The sequence below is a fragment of the Pristis pectinata genome, chromosome 14 (genome assembly GCF_009764475.1).
Source record: "Pristis pectinata isolate sPriPec2 chromosome 14, sPriPec2.1.pri, whole genome shotgun sequence".
NCBI lineage: Eukaryota > Metazoa > Chordata > Chondrichthyes > Rhinopristiformes > Pristidae > Pristis > Pristis pectinata.
In genome coordinates this window covers 3,955,271-3,980,948 of record NC_067418.1, presented here as the reverse complement: position 1 = coordinate 3,980,948, position 25,678 = coordinate 3,955,271, and the positions used below count along the sequence as shown (strand labels likewise).

Below are 25,678 nucleotides of genomic sequence, written 5' to 3'. Positions count from 1 at the left end.
TGTACCTCAGTGCTATTAAGGGACCTACCATTAACTGTACACTTTCTCCTTTCATTTGACCTCCCAAAGTGCAACATCTCACACTTTCTCAGATTAAACTGCATCTGCCACTTCTCTGCCCATATCTGTGACTGACCTGTATCCCACTATATTATTTGATAGTCCATTACACTGTCCACAGCTCCACCAACCTTGGTGTAATCTGCAAACTTGCTCATGCACCCATCATTTTAGATGCTTTCCTGAAGTTTGCAAGCATGGGACAGGTTACAATGAGGGTTGTGGGATCGCAGAGCATGTGAAAGATGCAGTTCAACCCACTGAGTTCCTCCAGCAGATTGTTTGCTGCAACAGATTCCAGCATCTACAGTCTCCTGTGCCTCCTTGTGAAATCTGTGCCGTGCATACTCACTGAGAAGAAACTGAATTCCTAGCAGGTTTTTAGTATTGCCCGGGCATTGGAGAGAGTGGTCTAGCAAAGCGCAGGACTTCCAACATCACCCAGCGAAGGATCAGTGGGTTAACAAGCTGTGGCTGAGCTCTGCACCATCCCGGGAAGAGGGAAGAACAACCTGATCGGAAGTGTCATTGCTGTAGCAGCCAGTGAGATGTGGACAAGGAGTACAGATGTAGAGAGACCGTCTGCCGTCATTGAGGTATCAAGGGGCATCAGTTTGCTTCAAAGCAAAGCAAGACCATGGCAAACTTACCCAACCAAGCAGGGGGGAGGGCTGTTGGGAAGAAGAGAAAAGGGCATTGCACACATGAAATAGGTGAAGGAGTTGGTGACCTAGATGGAGTTAATCGCAACTGTAACATTTAAGAGAGGTTTGGTTAGGTACATGGATGGAAGGGGTTTGGAGGGATATGGTCCGGGTGCAGGTAGATGGGACAAGGCAGAAGATCAGGTTGGCATGGACTAGATGGGCCAAAGGGCCTGTTTCTTTGCTGTCGTATATTACTCTACGGCTTTCCTTCAAACTAACGCTGCAGGGAAAATCAGGGCAATAGGATTAACTTGGGAGTCATAGAGCAATACAGCACGGATGCAGGCCCTTCAGCCCAACCAATCTATGCTCACCCAGCTAGTCTCAATTTCTTGCCTTCGGCCCATATCCCTCCAAGTCCCGCCCCTCCATGAACCTATCCAAGTGCTTCTTAACTGTTGTACCTGCCTCAACCACTTCCTCTGGCAGCTCGTTCCATACAGTCACCACCCTCTTGCATGAAAAAGTTGCCCCTCAGATCCCTTTTAAATCTTTCCCCTCTCACCCTAAACCTATTCCCCCTGAGTTTTTATGAGGCTAAAATGAGAAGCATTGACACTGAAGCAAAGTTCCCTCTTCTAATTGTCCCAGTCAAGCATCCAATTTAACCTGACATTCAAAGTTAAAACCAGACTGGAGAGAGGTCAAGATTGGAGAGTATTCGCTATAAGGAGAGGCTGGACAAATATGGATTGTTTTCTCTGGAGCCTCAGAGGCTGAGAGGAGACCTGATAGAAGTTTATAAAATTATGAGAGGCTTAGAAAGGGTAGACAGTCAGAATCCTTTTCCTTGGGGTCGTAATGTCAAATACTTGAGGGCATAGCTTTAAGGTGAGGGGGGGGGGAAGTTTAAAGGAAGTTTACAAGGCAAGTTTTTTTTACACAGGGTGGTAGGTGCCTGGAACAGGCTGCCAGGAGAGGGGGTAAAACCAGATACAATAGTGGCATTTAAAAGGCTGTTGGAAAGACTCATGAATAGGCAGGGAATGGAGGGATACAGACCATGTGGAGGCAGATGGGTTTAGTTAGCTCAGTGCAGACATGATGGACTGAAGGGCCTGTTCCTGTGCTGTACTGTTCCATGTTCTATGTTTAAGAGCATGAAGAAACCCGTCAGCAGAAGTTGTGCTCGGTTAGGACATAAAGGTGATCCCTGATAACCTTGGAAGCCTTCAGGATATGAAAGCAAGGCCTGGGCTTCAAAGCATGACCTGTACCTTCGTGTCTGATGGAAGAAATTGGGCAGGAGACCACAGGAAGCGGACAACCTTTGATCCAGCTGAGTTTTTGATTTAAAATCCTAAAGTTTCTGGAGTCATAGAGTCACCAGAATCAGGATTATTATCATTGACTTATATGTCGTGAAATTTGTCGTTTTGCAGCAGCAGAGTAATACAAATACAGTATTACTACTCATAGAGTTATACAGCACAGAAACAGGCCCTTTGGCCCAACTCATCCATGCCGAACATGGTGCCCACCAAGCTAGTCCCATTTCCTCGCACTTGACCGTATCCCTCTGAACTCTTCCTATCCATGTACTTCTCCAAGTATCATTGAAATTCTGCTGGAGCTGGAAATTTGAAATAAAAGCAGGGTATTCAGGCAGAGGAGGTGAGTTACCTGATGCTGTGGAATCCAGTACTGAATCCAGGACACTCCAACTTGCCTGCGGCAACTTCTGGTAACTTGCTCTCTCTGCTTGTTACCCAACTGGCCAGTTCTGCTCTATGTTAATGTTCTGTAACTTTAGCTCCATTTCTCTCTTCCCACTGACACAGCTGACCTACTGGACATTTCCTACGGCTCTGCATTTAACAGCCTTTACGTTCCTTTGCTTGTGTTCTCTCTCTGTCACTTCACACTTTCTATGTTGCTTTGCTTGTGCTCTCCTTCTCTAACTGCCATCATTAACCCATCAACCAGATGGCTCCATCTACAACTTATCCCCATGGCAACCCTGACCTCACCCTATCAGAGATATTCCCTTTGTCCTGTCCACTCCTCTCCAATCCCCTCTATAAACTGTTTTCTCTTTTCCAGTTCTGATGAGGGGTCATCGAGCTGAAACTTGAACTGTGCTTCTCTCTCCACAGATGCTGCTTGACCTGCTGAGTATTTCCGGCACTTCCCATTTCTGTTTGAGTTTTCTGATGTGGTTGTGGAAGTGAAGACGGATGACTCCATTGGGGAAGTGTCAAGTTTACAAGATAACAGTCAACAGACAGGCGAGAATAGACCGCTACCCCTAAGCTTTGATTATTGAGTTCTTTACCGAGCTGGGAGGCAGATATATATTGGTAACTTGGGACATGAGCAGAAGTAGAATAATGTAGCTATGATCTTATTCAAGACATATATCTTATCCCTGGTCCTAATTCTAACACACCTTGAACAGCACCAACGTGATGAAGGTCCAATGATGTTATTCCAATAGGAAATTAAAATATTTTAAAAACTTTTGGTTGGATCCAATCTTTAATTTATCATTGCAGTTCTGATGCCAGATTATTTTTAAACTGAATTTGAATCATGAAGAGAGATTTGTACTCTGGGGAACCAGAACAACATTTTAACCACAACATCACAGCAAACTACGTGAGGTTTGGGTTAGACATCTCATTTGAAAACCCAAGAGCAACTCTCTGCTGGAGGTCTGCCCAAGTTGTGGAATCCTTTCTGGTGACTTTGGAGCAGACATTACTTCGGTTTTTTCTGTCTTTACCTCTCGCTGCCTTGGTGTAGCAGCCAGCATAATCAAGGACCCCTCCCATCCGGGTCATTCTCTCTTCTCTCCTCTCCCATCAGGTAGAAGATACAGGAGCCTGAGGGCACGTACCACCAGGCTCAAGGACAGCTTCTACCCCACTGTGATAAGACTCTTGAACGGTTCCCTTAGACGATGAGATGGACTCTGACCTCACAATCTACTTTGTTGTGACCTTGCACCTTATTGCACTGCACTTTCTCTGTAGCTGTGACACTTTACTCTGTACTGTTATTGTTTTTACCTGTACTGCATCAATGCACTCTGTACTAATTCAATGTAACTGCACTGTGTAATGAATTGACCTGTACGATTGGTTTGCAAGACAAGTTTTTCACTGTACCTCGGTACAAGTGACAATAATAAACCAATATCAATACCAATACCTTCTCAAAGGCAATGAGGGATGGTAATAAATACTGGGCCTTGTCAGTGACATCAAGGTCCAGTGTATGAATAAAAACAGAACGCCACCTTGTTTCCACACTGTTGCTCAGACATAATTAAACAGGAGAACAGACTGCTGGATTTCAGCCCTCAGTCGACACTTGCCTTGGGATAATTGTGCATCACCCACACCAGTAAAGTTCAGACCCGTGGATCATTAGTCAATATAAACTATTACATCATCCAAATTAAACAACATCGACTTCTGTTTCACATTACGGCCACTAAGAATGTTTGAAATAAAAACACACATGTTGAGCACAAACCAACAGGAGCTTGTTTTGTTTCAGCCTGTATGTCAAATTAACACTCTAAGATGTTCAACAGATTACTGGAAGCAGAGCAAAGGGGAATTAGGAGAATTAGCTGTGGAGATTGTGCTGGGCTGTATCACGAATGCGTGATGAATAGGTTAGCATAACACTTTACAGCGCCAGCGACCTGGGTTCAATTCCGGCCACTGTCTGTAAGGAGTTTGTACGTTCTCCCCGTGTCTGCGTGGGTTTCCTCCAGGTGCTCCGGTTTCCTCCCACATTCCAAAAAAAACGTAAGAAGTTGTGGGCATGCTATGTTGGTGCCGGAAACATGGTGACACTTACGGGCTGCCCCCAGAACACTCTACACAAAAGATGCATTTCACTGCGTGTTTCGAAGTACATGTGACTAATAAAGATATCTTATCTTAAAAAAACCCATAGAACATAGAACACTACAGCACAGTACTGGCCCTTCGGCCCACAATGTTGTGACGACATTTTATCCTGCTCTAAGATCTATCTAACCCTTCCCTCCCACATAGCCCCCTATTTTTCTATCATTCATGTGTCTATCTAAGAGTCTCTTAAATGTCCCTAATGTATCTGCCCCCACAACCTCTGCCGGCAGTGCGTTTCACGCACCCACCATTCCTTGTGTAAAAAACTTACCCTTGACATCCCCCTTATACCTTCCTCCAATCACCTTAAAATTATGTCCCCTCGTGTTAGCCATTGTCGTCCTTGTGCTGCAATATAGCAGCGTAGTTTATTCATTTTTGTTGTATTGGGAACTCGCTCACACAGGGAGGGGAATGAAGCAAGTAGCGGAGATGGATTTAAGTGGAAGCTGGATAGACACTTGAGAGAGAGGACACCAGGCATCTATATCACCAACAACCTCCCCCGGTCCCTCCATACAGATGTGGTGATCAAGAAAGCACATCAGCGTCTGTACTTTCTTAGTTACCTGAGAAGATTCGGCTTGTCCACAAGGATTGTCTCAAACTTCTACAGAAGCACTATAGAAAGTATCCCTACAGGTTGCATCGTAGGCTGGTATGGCAACTGCTCTGCTCTGGACCGACAGAACCTGCAGAGAGCAGGACACACTGCCCAGTCCGTCACAGGCTCGTCACTTCCCTCCATCCAGTCCATCTTCACCGTGCGTTGCATCAGGAAGGCTGACGGTTCGTCAAGGATGCCTGCCACCCCGGCCGTTCCCTTTTCTCTCTTCTACCTTCTGGGTGAAGATGCAGGAGGTTGAAAGCCCTGATAACCAGACTCAAGAACAGCTCCTTCCCCACTGCTGTCAGACTCCTGAACCAGTCACCTCTCTCACATTCCTTCCTGGTGGTGCTGCCACGTTCTCCAACCCTTAATTCTACTTCTTCTGTTATTGTTACCTTCACTTTTCTTTTTGCACTACCTCAGTTTGCACCACTGTACTCTGCACCATTCTGTTGTTTTGTGCTCGTTGCTGTGTTTATTGTTGTATTCATTATTACCGTGTACACTGTTTACTCTGAGAGCTTCACGCGAGCAAGGAATTTCTTTGCGCCCTGGTGTAAGTGACAACAAACTGATCTGCAATCTGAAATCTGAGGTAAAGCTAAAAGAAAATGATGGGGTGAGAGGAAGGTGGCCGATGTGGGCCAGTATGGAGTAAAGGGGCCGACTGGCCTATTTCATAATTCATCCAGTCCTGTATGACTGCAAGTTATTTAAGTTGATTCACTGATTGACAGGAAGAAGTTTAGCTCTGCAATTAAAGACGGAATCACAGCTTTTCCTCACACAGAGTGAGGCTGTTCTGCCCATAGTGTCTGTGCTAGCTCTTTGATAGAACTTTCTAATTAGCCAAATTCTTCCTGCTCTTTACCCCAGAGACTAAATGTATTGCTGCAACATTTTTTCTTCCTGTGCATCAATTGTCACCCAAGAGGTAGTCCTGAGCATAGAGTGTCGAGTTGCAGTAACTCACTGGGGTATGACCTTGACCCGTTATCGGATTTTCAGGGTGGGTTTGCGGAGGGGGTTGGCTGGGGCTGATCCATCTCTGCTCCTTGCCTCTGCAGAAGGTCGGCCCCATTTTGCATTGCACGTTCCTTCTCACTCCTCAGGATATCCAACCCCCTTTCCACCTGCTCCCCAAAATTTGGTGTCCACTGAACCACCTAACACTGTCCATCGTGGGAGAAGATGGTTGGGGGGGGGGTGCGGGGAGAGGGCAGGAATCAGAGGGAGGGGGGGGGCTGGAGTGTGGAGGGGCACTGAGGCAGTGCAGGGAAGACTGCGGATAGATGATTGGGATCCAACAAGAAGGGCAGTGGGTGCCAATAGAAAGGGGAAGGGATCAGAATGAGGTTTATTATCCCTGACATATATTGTGAAATGTTTTGCGGCACCAGTACAGTGCAAGACATAAAGACATAAAAATTACTATGTGACAAAAATAAATAAATAGTGCAAAAGAGGACTAATGAGGTAGTGTTCATTGGTTCACGGACCGTTCAGAAATCTGATGGCGGAGGGGAAGAAGCTGTTTCTGAAGCATTGAGTGTGGGTCTTCAGGCACCTGTACCTCCTCCCCGATGGTAGTAACTTGAAGAGGGCATGTCCCGGGTGGTGAGGGTCCTTAGTGATGGATGCCGCCTTCTTGAGGCACCGCCTCTTGAAGATGTCCTCGACGGCGGGGATGGTCATGCCCGTGATGGAGCTGGCTGAGTCTACAACCCTCTGCAGCCTCTTTCAATCCTGCGCATTGGAGCCTCCATACCAGGCAGTGATGCAACCAGTCAGGATAAGAGAAGATAAGATAATGCTGTCCACCGTACATCTCTAGAGATTTGCAAGAGTCATTGGTGACATACCAAATCTCCTCAGACTCCTAACAAAGTAGAACCACTGGCATGCCTTCTTCATGATTGCATCAATGTGTTGGGCCCAGGATAGATCCTCTGAGATGTTGACGCCCAGGAACTTGAAGCTGCTCATCCTTTCCACCGCTGACCCCTCAATGAGGACTGGTGTGTGTTCTCCCGACTTCCCCTTCCTGAAGTCCGCAATCAGTTCCTTGGTCTTGCTGGCACTGAGTGCGAGGTTGTTGTTGCGACACCACTCAACCAGCCGATCTATCTCACTCCTGTACACCTCCTCATCGCCATCTGAGATTCTGCCAACAGCAGTGGTGTCATCAGCGAATTTATAGATGGCGTTTGAGCTGTGCCTAGCTACAGTGTATAGAGATTAGAGCAGTGGGCTAAGCCCGCATCTTGAGGTGCGCCTGTGGTGATTGTCAGCTAGGAGGAGGGGAAGCAATAGAGAGTTTGGGGTCATAGGAATAATGAGGAAATGCTGGGAAGTGTGGGAAATGCCGGGAAGGGAGAGACAGGCAGGGTGGGAAACATAACCAGAACAGGGGCAAGGTGCAGACACTTGGGTTTCCAATAGTGACCACTCTGTTAACGGTCCTCTACATGAACCATTAACTCTGTTTCTCTCTCCACAGATGCTGCCTGACCTGCTGAGTGTTTTCAGCAGTCTCCGTTTTTATTTCTGATCTAAGGAGCTGCCCCCATTTGCAAGATAGAGTCATAAAGTCACACTGATCATCAACCATCCATTTACACTAATCCTAAATTAATCCTTTATTTCATTACCCCCATATTCCCATCAACTCCCCCCAGATTCTACCCCCCACCTACACACTGGGGCAACCCACCAACCCACACACCTTTGGGATGTGAGAGGAAACCAGAACACCTGGAGGAAACCCACACAGTCACAGGGAGAGCGTGCAAATTCCACACAGGCAGTGCCCGAGGTCGGGATTGAACCTGTGTCTCTGGCGCTGTGATGCAGTGACCCTACTAGCTGTGCCACTTTACTTCTAGTGGCTGGAATCTGAAACATTCTCCTCCAAATACTGCTGGAAGTTGTTCAAACAAATAACTTTGAACAGGAGTTGGGAAGGGTCTTGAGAATGCGGGTGTCAGACAACTCTGCATTCTTTGAATTCTGGCCTCTTAGTCATATCCTAATTTAATTCCCCTACCTCTGGTAGCCATGGCTACAGCTTCCAGACCTCAACCAAGGAATTCCCTCCTTAAACCTCTCCACTCCACTCTGTTTTGATTAAGTTTTTGTTTAGAGGATGTAATATCTCTCTAAATGTTCTGACTGGTTGCATCACCGCCTGGTATGGAGGCTCCAATGTGCAGGATCGAAAGAGGCTGCAGAGGGTTGTAGACTCTGCCAGCTCCATCACGGGCACAAACCTCCCCACCATCGAGGATATCTTCAAGAGACGGTGCCTCAAGAAGGCAGCATCCATCTCTAAGGACCCTCACCACCTGGGACGTGCCCTCTTCTCGTTACTACCATCGGGGAGGAGGTACAGGAGCCTGAAGACCCACACTCAATGATTCAGGAACAGTTTCTTCCCCTCAGCCATCAGGTTTCTGAACGGTCCATGAACCCATGAACACTACCTCGTTATTCCTTTTTTTGCAGTGTTTATTTTTATGGTAACTTATGGTAATTTTTATGTCTTTCTGCCTTGCACTGTACTGCTGCCACAAAACAACACATTTCACAACATATATCAGTGATAATAAACCTGATTCTGATTGCTTGGTAATGCTCGCAGAAACAAAATTAGAGATGTTTTTTCTTACACTAATGGCACAGTTATGGCTTTCCCCTCTTACTCTCAACCCCACCACCCCCTTCCATTGGGCAGAAGATACAAAAGATTGAGATCACGTACCACCAGGCTCAATGACAGTTTCTATCCCACTGTTATCAGACTCTTGAACGGATCTCTTGTACGGTAAGGATGAACTCTTGATTTCACAATCTACCTCGTTGTGGCCTTGCACCTTATTGTCTGCCTGCATGCCTCGGTACATGTGACAATAATAAACCAATTACCAATTAAAGTTGTTGTTGGTGTAGGTTTAAACATGACTGCTCTTTCAAAGTATCAGCGCTACTTAATGTTTAGTGCTGTATCCCTGCCTTTCTGTACCTAAACCCTACAAAAATCAAAGGGTTAACTGTTTATTCCTCACATGGACCTTAATTCTATAGCATTTTGATGTTGGTGTTATGTCATTGTGACATGACTAATCCTCCTTTCATAAGGAGACAGCTCGACAATGTCAAACCTCCCTCTATACAGAATAAATGTGTAGAGATAGAGCAGAGTGAATTATCAATGCGCCAGGCCACAGCAAGTCAAGCGCATCGGTAATTTAGTGACACAATTGGTTTGGACGTTACCCAATGGGGAGAGAAGAGCTGGAGAGAGGTGCCTGGAAACCCCATTGCCAATTCTGCAGCCTGCAAACGTAACAATCAAAAAGTCAATGCAAGAGCAGAGGACCTGTCAACCCCTTGCAGGTGTTCCAACATTCAATCAGATCATAGACATTCTGCCCAAGGCCACAAGAAACCACAGAGAGTTGTAGACACAGCCCAGTCCATCATGGAAACCAGCCTCCCCTCCATTGACTCCATCTACACCTCCCACTGCCTCGGTAAAGCAGCCAGCATAATCAAAGATCCCTCCCACCCCGTAATTCTCTCTTCTCCCCCCTCTCCCATTGGGCAGAAGATGCAAAAGCCTGAAAGTACCACCAGGTTCAAGGACAGCTTCTATCCCGCTGTTATCGGACTATTGAACAGACCTCTCATATGACAAAGATGAACTCCTGGTCTCTCAATCTTCCTCGTTATGGCCTTGCACCATATTGTCTGCCTGCACTGCACTTTCTCTGTAACTGTAACGCTACATCTGTTATTATTTTTCCTTTTGTACTACCTCGATGTACTCATGTATGGAATGATCTGTCTGGATGGCACGCAAACAAAAGCTTTTCACTGTAGCTCGGTATATGTGACAGTAATAAACCAATTACCAATTACCTTAACTTTCAAACTATCAATTTTGGTTCTGCAATCATTAACTTTACAGTTAGGCTGCACTTGGAGTACTGTGTGCATTTCTGGTCACCACATTATAGGAGCAGAGGAGATGCACCAGGTTGGTGCCCGGATTGGAGGACTTTAGTTATGGGGAGGGATTGGACTGGCTGTGCTTGTTTTCCCTGGAGCGAAGGAGGCTGAGGGCTAACGTAACAGAAGTGTGTAAGATTATGAGAGCTGTAGACAGGGTAGATGGCCAAAATCCTTTTTCCCATGGTAGGGCTATTAAAAACAAGGGGGCAGAGGTTTAAGGTGAGAGGAAGGAATTTTAAGGGGGATCTGAGGGGTAAGTTTTTTACACAGAGAGTGGTTGATGTCTGGAACTCGCTGCCAGAGGAAGTGGTGGAGGCACAAGATCATAAGACAAGATCACAAGACAAAGGAGCAGAAGTAGGCCATTCGGCCCATCGAGTCTGCTCCGCCACTTCACCATGAGCTAAACTATTCTCCCATCTAGCCCCAGTTCCCGGCCTTTTCCCCATATCCTTTGATATCTTGACTAATTAGATACCTATCAATCTCTGCCTTAAACACCCCCAATGATCGGGTCTCCACAGCTGTACGTGGCAACAAATTCCATAAATCCACAACCCTCTAGCTGAAGAAATTTCTCCACATCTGTTCTAAGTGGGTACCCTCTAATTCTAAGACTGTGCCCTCTAGTCCTGGACTCACCCACCATGGGAAACAATTTAGCCACATCTGCTCTGTCCGGTCCTTTCAACATTTGAAATGTTTCTATAAGGTCCCCTCTCATTCTTCTGTACTCCAGTCCAAGAGCCGACAAACGGTCCTCATATGTCAACCCTTTCATTCCAGGAATCATCTTCGTAAATCTTCTCTGAACCCTCTCCAACATCAATACATCCTTTCTAAGATAAGGGGCCCAAAACTGCACACAGTACTCCAAATGAGGTCTCACCAGTGCCCCATAGAGCCTCATTAACACCTCCTTACTTTTATATGCCATTCCTCTTGACATTAATAGAATGAATGCATTCACTTTCTTTACCCCCGACCCAACCTGGAGGTTAACCAGAATCAGATACAATCACTTTGTTTAAAAGAGGCACTTAGATGGAGACTAAAATAGGCAAGGCATAGAAGGATGCAGTTGTAATGCAGGCAAATGTGATTAGTCCAGATGGGCAAAAGGGTCAGCATGGACAAGATGGGCTGAAGGTCCTGCTCCTGTGCTGTACAACTCTATGACTCTATGATTTAACATCCTTACCCGGTCAGAATCTACCAATCGCAGTTCTGAAATTTTCCAATTGGCCCACAGCCTGACAGCTCTCTCAGAATCAGGTCTATTATCACTGACATATGATGTGAAACTTGTTGTTTTGCGGCAGCAGTACAGTGCAAGACATAAAATCTATAAATTACAAAAATAAATAAATAGTGCACAAACAAAGGAATAATGAGGTAGTGTTCATGCGTTCATGGACCATTCAGAACTCTGACGGCAGAGGGGAAGAAACCGTTTCTGAATTGTTGAGTGTGGGTCTTCAGGCTCCTGTACCTTCTCCCCGATGGTAGTAATGAGAAGTGGGTATGTCCTGGGTGGTGAAGGTCCTTAATGTTGGATACCGCCTCCTTGAGGCACTGTCCTCGATACGGGGGAGAATTGTGTCCGCAATGGAGCTGGCTTCAGGGAGAGATCCCCAGATTCCCACTGAGGAGGTGTTTTCACGAATGGTCTGGCTCAAGCCTTAAGGTTTATACTCCCATGTTGCAGACTCTCCCTGCTTCTTCAAACCTCTCCTCCACCTCCTTTAAATACCTTAAACATCTTGATTAGCTCACCTCTTAATACACACACACACATGAGCACACACATGCGTGCGCACAAGGGAATACAGCCTTGAAGAGTAGGCCATCAATAAATATTCCCCTGTTATCTTTGCAGAAAACTTGACACAAAGTTAAACAGGAAAGGGTTTCAAAGGAATTACCAGCCACCGATTACTTAACAGATTCTATTGTTTAGTTTGGGCCACATTAACTACTTTCCTCGTTGTACAGCCAGTGTTGGATTTGTCTGGGTCCTGGGGTGTAATTAAAATGCCTCTTATTTCTTTCTTGTGGTTTTTGCTGTTTTATTTGGCGAGTTTGGAGTCTGCATGAGTCATTCCCATGCACATGGAAATAATTATAACTTGAAGAAAGAAAGTCCTGTTTCTATGAACAAATGCACCCTTCACACAGATACGGGGAGGTCCGTCTGTTTAAGTCATCAGGTCCTGCCTTTCCAGCATCTGGGAATTGAACGCTGTAAATCCATCTACTTTTTAAAATTCTCTGCATAAATTTCAAAGGACTGTAACTTGTTGCCTGCTTCAAGTCAAGCGGAAAACTAAGATTCTTCAATCCAAACAGCGGGGGTTGGTGTTTCATTATGTTCTCTTATGTCTCTGGAAGAAGAGTCCTAAGCATGGTGTCTCCAAGGCTGTTGACATTTCTGCTTCTAACTCAAGTATTTGGACAAGCCCAACGAATGACTCAAGATGCTTTGCTGATGCAATACATTGAGAGGCGCATCATGATTCTCGAGGTAAGTGATATGATCAGATTCCTCTTCTCTCCTGTGTCTTGGAACAGAGGCCGAGAAAAGAAATTCATTCCTTTAAAGCCCCGGGTTGCCGATATTGTACGTCGGTCCCTTAAATAGTTTTTGTGACGCCCTTCTGGTTAATTGCAACATTTCACAGCAGTGAGAACGTTCTTCATTCTTGGCAAAGCAGAGAAAATAAAGTTTTTATTAAAGGGGTTTTCATCAAGAAAGTAAAGGTTTTACTAAGCAAGAGGAAACAGGATTATAAGGATTGGCTGATAAACCAAAGGGAGATGAAGAACTGTTGTTTTACATGGAGCTATTGTAATTTGGAACGTATTGCCTGATTGGTTAGTGGAAGCAGATTCAATAACAATTTTTCGTGGAGAGTTTGTTAGTTCCTTGAAGGAAAATACTTGTTCTGTTGTGGGGAAAGACCAAGTGTGTGGAATTCGTAGAACAGACAGCATGGGTAAATGGGCTGCGGACCATGCTTGGAAGGATCAGGTGACCATCAGTCGTGTCTCCCAAAGTTCTCCACCAATAGGAAGTTGTACTGTGGTTCATGAAGCAGCCAATCACAGTTGACCTCAAGCAAGGGACAACAAATGCCAATCTTTTATCAAATACCATTTAACAAGCCACATTGAAAGAAAACATTTTATTTCCAGACCTCTTTTCATGCCCCTTTAGCAGTGTCCCAGGGCACTCTCCAGTCAGTGAAATGGTTTTCAAGTGTAGTCATTGTAATGAAGGGAATGCCACAGCCAATCTTGGTACAGAAAGCTCCCAAGAAGCGTAATGTGACAATGACCAGGAATAACATTTATTGAGGAATACGCGGTGACTGAGATGTCAGGGTAATTACCCCAAATCTTCTTCAAAATAATTTTGTGCCAGTAAATAATTTTGTAAATAATTTTTAAGCTGGAAAGAGTGCAGCTATTTGTGAGGATGTTGCCGGGACTCGAGGGACTGTGTTATGGAGAGAGGTTGAGCAGGTTGGGACTTTTTACATTGAAGCATAGGAGAATGAGGGGTGATCTTATTGAGGTGTATAAAATCATGAGGGGCATAGATAGGGTGAATGTGCCCAGTCTTTTTCCCAGGGTTGGGGAATCAAGAACTAGAGGGCACAGGTTTACGGTGAGAGGGGAGAGACTTAATAGGGACCTGAGGGACAACTTTGTCACCCAGAGTGATCAGTGTTTGGAATGAGCAGAGGGAGAGATTTGAATCATGGTCAGCATGGACCAGTCGTAGCGTCATAGATTCATACAGCGCAGAAACAGGCCCTTCGGCCCAACCAGTCCATGCCGACCAAGATGCCCGTCCAAGCTAGTCCCATTTGCCTGAATTTGGCCCATAACTTTGTAAACCTCTATCCATGTACCTGTCCAAATGTCTTTTAAATATTGTTAATGTACCTGCGTCAACCACTTCCTCTGGCAGCTCGTTCCACAAACATACCACCCTTTGTGTAAAAAAGTTGCCCCTCAAGTTCCTATTAAATCTCTCCCCTCTCGCCGTAAACCTATGTCCTCTGGCTATTGATTCCCCAGCTCTGGGAAAAAGTGTGTGCATTCACATGTCTGCCCTCATTATTTTATACACCTCTATAAGATCACCCCTCATTCTCCAACACTCCAGTGAAAAAAGTCCCAACCTGCTCAACCTCTCTCCATAACTCAGTCCCTCAAGTGCTGGCAACATCCTCATAAATCTCCTCTGCACTCTTTCCATATTAATGGTATTTTTCTTATAACAGGGTAACCAAACATGAACACAACATTCCAAATGCGGCCTTACCAACATCTCGAACAACTGCAATAAGGCATCCCAACTTCTATACTCAATGCCCTGACTGATAAAGGCCAGCATACCAAAAGCTTTCTTCACCACCTTGTCTGCCTGTGATGCCACTTTCAGGAAACCATGTACTAGTACTCCTTGGTCCCGCTGTTGGGCCGAAGGGCATGTTTCTGTGTTGTGTGACTCTATGACTCTATGGCAGCTTTAACAATCACCTGACAACATAAGAACATAAGAACTAGAAGCAGGAGTTGGCCATACAGCCCTCATTGCCTGCTGCATCTTCAGTAGGGTCCTGGGCTAATCTTTCTAAGTGCCACTTCCCTCCACGATCCCCATATCTCTTTAATATCCAAAAATCTATTGAGCTCTGCCCGAATGTACTCAAGTGACTGAGCTTCAGGTCAGAGAACTCCAAAGTTGCACCATCCTCTCGGTGAAAAAAATTCTTCTCATCTCGGAGACACAAGAGATTCTGCAGATGCTGGAATCTGGAGCAATGCGCACAAAATGTGGGAGGAACTCAGCAGGTCAGGCAGCATCTATGGAGGGAAATAAACAGTCGACGTTTCAGGCCGAGACCCTTCGTCAGGACTGGAAAGGAAGAGGGCAGAAGATGGAATAAGGAGGAAGGAGGGGGAAGGAGGGGGAAGGAGAATAAAGAGGGGGAAGGAGCACAGGCTGGCAGGGGATGGGTGAGTCCAGGTGAGAGGGGGTAGGTAGATGGGTGAGGGAGTGGGGATGAAAGGGAGCGATGTGAGAAGCCGAGAGGTGATAGGTGGAAAGGGCTGAATGGCCAATCTCCCACTTAGAGACTGTAATCCGGCCAGAGTCTCGACCAGAAACATCGACTGTCCATTTCCCTCCCCAGATGCTGCCCGACCCATTGAGTTCCTCCAGCAGTCGATTTTCTGCTCCAGGTTCCAGCATTCGCAGAGTCTTGTGCGGCCATAAAGACTCTAATCCCTGCCTCTCGACACTGCAGCTAGGGAACAAAATCAAGCCCACATCTCTCCTGTCAAGCCTTGTAAGAATTCAAAGGTAAGGAGAGAGAGGGAAAGAAAAGAGGCTAGGAAAGGAAGAAGAGGAGCAGCACCTCATTTTCCGTCTTGGAACCTTGCAGCCCAATGGCGTGAACATTGAATTCTCCCACTTTAGGTAATCCCCACCCCCTTCCCCACAACAACCCCCCCACCACGCTTCTTCTCTTCTTCCCTTTCCTAGCCCTTTTTTCCCCTCTCTCTCCTTACCTGACCCCTCCCCCGGTGGGTCTGCTCTCCCCTCCTCCCCCACACCTGCCCATCACTGTCTCTTACCTGCATCTACCTGTCACCTCCCTGTGCCCACCCCACCTCCCCTCTTTTGTCCACCTATCACTGCTCTGCTTTTCCCTCCTATATAGTGGGCTTCCCCTTTTCCGATCTTCAGCCCTGACCCGTAACGTTGACCGCCTGCTTTTCTCCACGGATGCTGCCTGGCCTGCCGAGTTCCTCCAGCATCTTGTTGTTTTTCAACTATATTCTGCATTCTGTTTTCTTTTTACTTCCTCAATGTGCTTATGTACTGAATGATCTGTCTGGATGGCACGCAAACAAAAGCTTTGCAGTGTATCTCGTTACATCTGACAGTAATAAACCAATTACCCTTTCACAGAGGAAACAGAACAAGCCTCAACATGACTCAGTGATTCATTTCTTAATATTTAGCAGTCGTCTTCTGCAGGCATTAACGGAGAAAGGGCTACTTTTCCTCATGTCCTCTCATTCCCAGCATGTGAGCTGATTGGAAATGGCAATATTTACTGTCTCTCCCTAACTCCCATCCCTGAAGGACATTAGTGAACCAGATGGGGTTTTACCACAATCCAGCAGTTTTATACTCACCATTACTGAGCCTGGAATGTTATTATTCAAATTCCAGATTCATTTAAATGCTCAATGTTGAATTCCCAAGCTGCTATGGTATGATCTGAACTCACGTCTACAAAAAAAACAGAGTGTCAGCTAAATCTTCCAGTAATTTGACCACTATAGTAACATACCACTGTGCAAAGCAGTTCCTTACACTAAATGTGTATTGCCACAACGACAGAGGATCAAGAAGTTAAAGATAATTCTGGAAACTGATGTGGTAGAAATATAAACTGTTTCCTCCAGTTGGAAAGATTTAGTACGATTAAAACCAAACAGCTCAGGGTCGCCCAGGAATGATTCCACACACAGACGAAATCCAACTCTTTCCTGAATGAAACTGTTGATGCTGAGGTCACCACAAACTTTCAACAATGAGGTTAGAGACACAGGAGACTACGGATGCTGGAATGTAGATCAGCACACAAAACGTTAGAGGAACTCAGCGGGTCAGGCAGCATCTGTGGAGGGAAATGAACAGTCGACGTTTCAGGTCGAGACCCTTCATCTGGGCTGGAATTTAATGTAGTCTGCAGTCCTGATGAGGGGTCTCAACCCGAAACGTAACTGTCTATTTCCCTCCACAGATGCTGCCTGACCCGCTGAGTTCCTCCAGTGTTTTGTGTGCTGTTCAACAATGAGGTTGGTAGATTGTTGACAGACGAGGGTATTGAGACCCAGACAGGGAGATAGTGCTGTGGTAGAAGTCAGGCAGGATCTCCCTGAATATTGCAATAGTCTTGAGGGCTTGAATGACCAGATCGTGTCACTGTGTTCCCATGGATGTACCAGATGTTGGCACAGTTAGAACACAGATAGGAATGTCATCTCCACCTCTCACCTCCAGGCTTCCTACATCATTCCCACTCTCCCCCCTCCCTCACCTGGCTATCAACCGCCCTCACCTGGATCTGCCCATCACCTGCCAACTCCTCCTCCACCCCTTCCCCCCACCTCTTTATACCGGCTATCTCCCCTCTTTCTTTCCAGTCCCGATGAAGGGTCCCGACCCAAAATGTCAAGTCCATTTCCCTCCATAGATGCTGCCTGACCCGCTGAGTTCCTCCAGCTTTTTGTGTGTTGCTCTAGGAATATAATAGCCATGATACTATAATGTTTCTAATACTATAGCTGTCAGCAAAGCATGCATGCATCAACAATGCCTGGCCAAAATAAAAACAGAGAGTCATACAACGCAAGAAGAAGCCCATCAAGTAACTGTACTAATCCCATTTACCAGCACTTGGTGATTCAAGTGCTCATCCAGATTAAATGCTGTGGGAGTCTCTGCCTCCACCACCCCCCTCAGGCAGTGCGCTCCAGATTCCAATCATCCTATGCATGAAAAGATTCTTCCTCAGATCCCCTCTAAACTCTTTACCCCTTACCTTAAACCAAGGTTCTCTGCAACTAGTTACCTCTGTTACCGGAAGAAATTTGGTAAATTAGTAAATTGGTTTATTATTGTCACATGTACCGAGGTACAGTGAAAAACTTTGTTTTGCATGCCGTCCATCCAGATCATTTCATCACATCAGTGCATTGAGGTAGTACAAGGGAAAACAATAACAGAATGCAGAATAAAGTGTTACAGTCACAGAGAAAGTGCAGTGCAGGCAGGCAATAAGGTGCAAGGTCATAACAAGGTAGATTGTGAGGTCAATTCCCACTAACCACCTTATCTGTGCCCTTCTAATGTTGTATACCTCAACCAGCAACCCCTTCAGCTTCCTCCTCTGCAAGGGAAACAAGCCCAGCCTATCCAGACTCTCCTCATAGCTGAAAGGTCCTGATGAACCTCCTCTGCATTCTCCCATGCCATCATATCCTATGATGGATAGAACCTAAAAACATGAAGACTGATACAATGGCAATGTTTAAGAGGGGTTTAGACAGACACATGAACAGACAGGGAATGCGCAGGCAGATGGGACTAGTTTGAATTGATATTCTGGTCCGCTCAGACAACATGAAGCTGAAGGAGACACAAGACACTGCAGATGCTCCAATCTGGAGCAACACACAAGATGCTGGAGGGACTCAGCGGGTGGAACTGCATCTTTCACGTGCTCCTTCAACTGGACTGAGGGTCTCGACCTGAAACGTTGACTGTCCATTTCCCCCCACAGATCATGGGCTGAAGAGCCTGTTCCTGTGCTGTACTGTTCCATGGTCTGTATAAAATCTGAGAACAGAGAAGGAGGCCATTTGTGTCAGTGGGCCCATGCTAGATGGTTGCAAGACTCTCCAATCAGTCGCAATCTCGCTCTGCCCCAGAACCTTGCAATTGTCCCTCATTTAGGCAATTATCAAATTATTTAAGTGAGTTCTGATTGAGGTTCTGATTGAATTGGCTTGGATTGCCCTTTCAGGCAGTGCATCCCAGAACTAATTGCTTAAAAGAAATCTCTTCATCCATTTCTTCTACGAAGCCCTGTACGTCTGTGGTTACCAATGTTCCTGCCACACAAACATGACTGAACCACATCCTACTTTTCTTATCTTTGGGTGAATTGGCACCACGCTTTTTTCCAATGACCACACACGTTGCTTACGCCGGGGGCCCCCGACAACCCTTCCAGGTGAGGCAGTCCTTCACACGCAAATCCATCGGTGTCATTTATTCCACGCGGTGCTCCCTCTATGGCCTCCTCTACATCGGTGAAACTGGACGCTTCACCGAGCACCTTCGCTCTGCCACTTTTTCGCTTTGCTCTCCCTTCCTGATCCACCTGAACCCCATCACCCTGTCTCGTTCCTCTCCACCTCTCACCTCCCAGCTTCTGACACCATTCCCACTCCACCCTCCTCCATCTGCCTATTGCCTCTCCTCACCTGGATCCACCTATCACCTGCCAGCTCTTGCCCAACCCCTTCTCCCTCACCTCTTTATACTGGCCATCTCCGCTCTTTCAGTCCAGGTGAAGGGTCCTGACCTGAAAAGTAATGGGTGGGAGACTTTAAAGTAATGGGTGGGAAGTTCAAGGGAGATATCAGAGGAAGGTTTTTTACCCAGAGAGTGGTTGGGGTGTGGAATGTGCTGTCTGGGGTAGTGGTGGAGGCAGGTACATTGGTCAAGTTCAAGAGATTGTTAGATAAGCATACAGAGGAATTTAAAACAGAGGGATATGTGGGAGGAAGGGGTTAGATAGTCTTAGGCGAGGTTTAAAGGTCAGCACAACATGGCGGGCCGAAGGGCCTGTATTGTGCTGTATTGTTCTATGGTTCTGTGGAAACGTCGACAGTCCGTTTCCCTCCACAGATGCTGCCTGACCCACTGAGTTCCTCCAGCATCTTGTGTGTTGCTCCATATTCCAGCATCTGCAGTCTCTCGTGTCTCCCTTTACCCCGAACTTCACCTTGGGTCATCTGATGTTTTAAATAAGAGGTTGAGCAAAATTCTCTTTAATCCACAGGACAGGCTAGAGAAATGCAACCAAGACATGAACAAGTATGTCAGGGAGTTCCGAGAGTTCCGGAAAGAAATCATGTTCCGTTTGGACGGACTGAATATTTACAAATCCGAGTTCAAGAATGAGGTGGAGGTTCTGGGATCCAGAATTGAAAGGATTGAAAAAGACATTGATTATCTGGAGGCCCAACAACCTACACAACCATGCCTGGAGATTGACGAAAAGCTGGCTGAAGAGGAGGTCCAGCAAGAGCAGAAGAAAAAAGCCAAGTTCCGCATGTCTTCAGGTGAGAGTCGGTCACATAATTTTATGCGATTATTTTCCCTTGAAGGAACTGTCCATTATCTGTCAACATTGCCTTGATTTGGGAGAATGCCAAATCATCTGCTGCTATTCCTTGGTCGTCCATAGAAGATCAAAGTCGGGCTGAACGTGGTTGTGAATGCTTCAGCCTGATGTTTCGCACTCTCACCCTGGACCCCCCGCCCCCGTTGTTGAGAATGGGGATGTTCTTGGAATCTCCTCCTCCTATTAGATGTTTCATTGTTCAGCACCATTCATGACTGAACGTGTAGAACTATGTAGTTTTAATCTCAAAGTCAAGTCAAGTTTATTGTCAGATGCACAAGCCCATGTGTGCACAGGTGCAATGAAAAACCTGCTTGCATCAGCATCACAGGTGCATGACATCAGATGCACAAAATTCACTAGAAAAACATAATTTAAATATAAATCATGCACAATTTTACAAGAAAACACAAGCCGTGGTGTTGCTATACCGAGGTAATGATTAGGTTTGTGCCGGTCGGTTCAAGAACCGAATGGTTGAAGGGAAGTAGCCGTTTCTGAACCTGGTGGTGTGGGACTTCAGGCTTCTGTACCTCCTGCCCGATGGGAGCTGCGAGAAGATGGCATGGCCTGGATGGTGAGGATCTTTAATGATAGATGTTGCCTTCTTGAGGCAGCACCTCCTGTAGATACTCCCGATGGTGGGGAGGGATGTGCCCGTGATGTGTTGGGCAGAGTCCACGACTCTCTGCAGCTTCTTATGTTCCTGCATATTGGATTTGCCATCCCAGACCACGATGCAACCAGTCAGGATACTTTCAATGCTGCTGTTGGGGTTTCTTCCTGCTTTATTGCAATCTTAATACTGTCTACCTTGAGGTGGTATTTTGTGAAGTTAAATTAACAGGCATGCTTGGGGGGAAATTTAAGGCTCATTCAAGCAGTGCAGAATCAATTGACAAAGGTGGAGGTTAAGTGGTGCAGTAAGAGTGGCATAATAGTGCAGCAGGTAGAGGCACTGCCTCACACCTCCAGGGACATGGGTTCGATCCTGACCTCAGGCACTGTCTGAGTGGAGTTTGCATGTTCTCCATGCGATGGTGTGGACTTCTACCTTGCTTTCCAATTTCATCCTGAAGGTGTGAAAGTAGGTTCATAGGTGACTGTAAATTATGCCAAGTAAGTGGCTAAAGGTTCCGAGTGAGAGAGAGTAAGTTACTACAGGGAAAAGAAGGGGGACAGAGAACTGATAGGATTGTTCTACTGGGAGCTGGCATGGATCCAATGGTCTGCATGCCCTCATTCTGTGTTGTAAGTTCCATCGCTTCCTTGGAGGAAATTGATAACTTTCAGTTTTCAAATCTTGGGTTGATTGAACAGAAGTTCACAACCAGCCCCAGGATCACCTGAACTCACTGTTATAACCACTTGATATAGAACAATAGAACCATAGAACAATACAGCACAATACAGGCCCTTCAGTCCACCATGCTGTGCTGCCCTTCAAACCACACCTATGACTATCTAACCCCTTCCTCCCACATATCCCTCTATCTTAAGTTCCTCCATATGCTTATCTAACAATCTCTTGAACTTGTCCAACGTATCAGCCTCCACCACCACCCCAGGCAACGTATTCCATGCACCAACCACTCTCTGAGTGAAAAACCTCCCTCTGACAACTCCCTTGAACTTCCCACCCATTACCTTAAAGCCATGTCCTCTTGTATTGAGCATTGGTGCCCTGGGAAAGAGGCGCTGGCTGTCCACTCTATCTATTCCTCTTAATATTTTGTACACCTCTATCATGTCTCCCCTCATCCTCCTTCTCTCCAATGAGTAAAGCCCTCGCTCCTTTAGTCTCTCCTCATAATCCATACTCTCTAATCCAGGCAGCATCCTGGTAAATCTCCTCTGCACCCTTTCGAACGCCTCCACATCCTTCCTATAATGAGGTGACCAGAACTGGACACAGTACTCTAAGTGTGGCCTAACCAGAGTTTTGTAAAGCTGCATCATCACTTCGCTGCTCTTAACCTCGATCCCACGGTTTATGAAAGCTAACATCCCATAACATCCCATATGGCACCAACAACAGTTTTATATAGCTCCTCAACAATAGCAGAACATCCTGAGCCATTTCACAGGTCTATGTGCAGACAAATATTTCTATTGTATCTGCTTCCACCACTTTCCCTGGGAACACATTCAAGGCACCTACCATTAACTGTGCCAAAAATTTGCCTTGTAAATCTTCAAACCTGCTTGAAAAACGCCCATTTATTCTGAGTCTCTGTCTTCTATGAGAAAAACATCGTCAATCCATGCTAACACCCTTCCCCTAATGCTATGAGCTTTCGTATTATGGACCAGCCTTTTCTGCAGTACCTGGTTAACATCCAAGTGCACTGCATCTGCAGGTTCCCCAATATCACCTCTACTTGTTCCATCCTTCAGGAACTCTAGCAAATTTTTCAGACATGATTTACCTTTTTCAAAACCACGTTGACTTGGTTTGATGACATTAAATTGCTTTAAATGACTATTTCATCCTTGATTCTAGAGTCCAGCATTTCACCAACAACAGATGATCATTTAACTGGCCTATAACTTCCTGCTTTATGTCTCTCTCCCTTCTTTGAAAAAAGGTAGTCACATTTGCATTTTTTCCAATCCATTGGTACCATCCCCAAACCCAGAGAGTTTTGAAAAACCTTCAGTCAATAGCTCCAATATCATCTCTGCTTCCTTTAAGATCCTCAGTGTGCTTTGTCAAGTTCTGGACACTCGTCTGTCTTTCGTCTCATTAGTTTTCCCCATACCTTGCCCCTCATGAGAGTGATTACCACACGTTCTTCCATTCTGCTTGAAACTTGCCCATCAGCTGTCTTTGGGATGTTTGCAATGTCTCCACCATGAAGTATTGGTTTAACTTAGATGTCATTTCCTTGTTTCCTGTTATTAATTGCCCGGTATTGCTCTCCAGAGACCCCACACTTACCCAGCTACCCGCTTCTTTTGTGTGTGTTGCTCCAGATTCCAGCATCTGGAGAATCTCTTCTGTCTCCCTTCTTCCTTCCTATAGATCTGTAGAAGCTCTTGCTGTTTGCTTTGTTATTCCTTGCTAGTTTTTCTCATTATCAATTTTCTCCCTCCTTATTAACGTTTTAGTGTCTTTCCGCTGGTTCTTATAAGGTTCCCACTCCAAAAATTGGAGTATTTTCTCTTTGATGCCCATTGACTTCAGTATTCCCTCCTCCCATTGGGCAGAAGATACAAAAGCCTGAAAGCACGTACCACCGGGCTCAAGGACAGCTTCTATCCCGCTGTTATAAGACTATTGAATGATTTCGTAGTACGATACGATGGATTCTTGATCTCACAATCTACCTCGCTATGACCTTGCACCTTATTGTCTGACTGCACTGCACTTTCTCTGTAACTGTAACACTTTATTCTATATTCTGTTATTGTTTTCCCTTGTACTACCTCAATGCTCTGATGTGATGAAATGATCTGTATGGATGGCATGCAAAGTGTTTCACTATACCTCAGTATATGTGGCAATAATAAACCAATTCCAATTCTAATTCCAGTTTAGCTGGAGACAGGTCTTCAGTACTATGGCTGGGATGTTGTCTGGTCCAACAACCTTTGATATATCCAATGCTCTCAGTCATTTCTTGACATCACGTGGAGTGAATCGAATTGACCCCTATGATGGTGGGGATCTCAGGAGGAAACTGAGATGGATCATCCACTCAGCATCTCTGGCTGAACATGGTTGTGAATGCTTCAGCCTGATGAGAATTCTCACCATGGACACCCCACCCATCGTTGAGGATGGGGATGTTCTTGGAATCTCCTCCTCCCATTAGATGTTTCATTGTTCAGCACCATTCATGATTGAACGTGTAGGACTGTGTCGTTTTAATCTCAAAGTCAAGTCAAGTTTATTGTCACGTGCACAAGTCCATGTGTGCGCAGGTGCAATGAAAAACTTACTTGCAGCAGCATCACAGGCACATAGCATCAGATAAGCAGCATTCACAAGAAAAACATAAATTAAGCATAAATTATACAAAATTATACAAGAAAGAACGCAATTTGAACAAAAAAAAAGTCCATTGTTGTCCAAAATGGTCATCTTGTTGTTGTACTGAGGTAGTAATTAGGGTTGTGCAGGTTGGTAAGTTGGTAAGTTGGTTTATTATTGTCACATGTACCGAGGTACAGTGAAAAACTTTGTTTTGCATGCCATCCATACAGATCATTGCATCACATCAGTGCATTGAGGTAGTACAAGGGAAAACAATAACAGAATGCAGAATAAAGTGTTACAGTTACAGAGAAAGTGCAGTGCAGGTAGACAATAAGGTGCAAGGACATAATGAGGTAGATTGTAACATTAAGAGTCCATTTTATCATACAAGGAGTCATTCAGCAGTTTTATAACAGTGAAGTAGAAGCTGTCCTCAAGCCTGGTGGTATGCAATATCAGGCTTTTGTATCTTCTAGTTCAAGAGCCGAATGGCTGAAGGGAAGTAGCTCTTTCTTGGTTGTGAGATTGCTGAGTGCTGTCTTCTGCATGCTGCTATTGTTGATGAACACACTTGCAGTCCATCATTGCTGCTTCATTAGGCTGACACCTCATCACTTGTAGACACGCCTGGTGCTGCTCCCAGCATGTCTTTCTGCACTCCTCATAGAGGCGGGGTCAATCCCCTGGCTTGACAGTAACTCAACTGAAGGACACGCCAGGCTCATGAGATTACAGTGTGTTGTGGTGGATATTTCTGCTTCTGATGGTCCACTGCGCCTTCAGTTTTGAGGTCCCCGATCTGCTCTTGGTCTATCCCATTTAACATGGTTGTAGTGCCCCACCACACACTATCCCAACTTGGAAATATATCATCGTCCCTTTGCTGTCACTGGGTCAAAATCCTGGAACTCTCTCCCTAACCGCATTGTGTGTGTTGTGGGAATGCTGTCCAGATGAAGGGTCTCGACCTGAAACATCGACTGTCCGGTTCCCTCCACAGATGCTGCCTGACCCGTTGAGTTCCTCCAGCACCTCGTGTGTTGCTCCAGATTCCAGCATCTCCTGTGTCCCCAATCAGCTGGAGGAACTCAGCAGGTTGGGCAGTATCTGTGGAGGGAGAGGAATTGTCGATGTTTTGGGTTGAAAACCTACAGTCCCTGATGCAGGGTTTTGATGTGAAATGTCGACAATTCCTTCCCCCCCAACCCCCACAGATGCTTCTCGACCCACTAAGTTCCTCCAGCAGATTGTGTGTTGCTCTAAGACTGGGTGGTTCTTTATCGGAAGCCAGTGTCACAGAGGGCTGATGGGACCTGGTGTGAATTAGGGCACAGGCAGCAGAGTTTGGAGACCTCTGGTTTAAGTGCCTGCTGTCAGAGGATGCCTCCACTGCCAGGAGAATTCCAAGTACAAACTGGAGGAACAGCACC

General features: G+C 45.8%; 1 protein-coding gene across 1 annotated transcript in view; it reads left to right on the top strand.

The window, feature by feature from the left end:
* Positions 1 to 12,448: 12,448 nt before the first annotated feature.
* olfml1 (olfactomedin-like 1) overlaps positions 12,449 to 25,678 on the top strand; it is a 32,602-nt gene continuing 19,372 nt past the window's right edge. The window contains exons 1-2 of the mRNA XM_052029432.1: positions 12,449 to 12,783; positions 19,922 to 20,204. Coding sequence (XP_051885392.1) covers positions 12,628 to 12,783; positions 19,922 to 20,204 — 439 coding nt within the window. The 5' untranslated portion in view covers positions 12,449 to 12,627. The remainder of the gene's footprint in view (positions 12,784 to 19,921; positions 20,205 to 25,678) is intronic.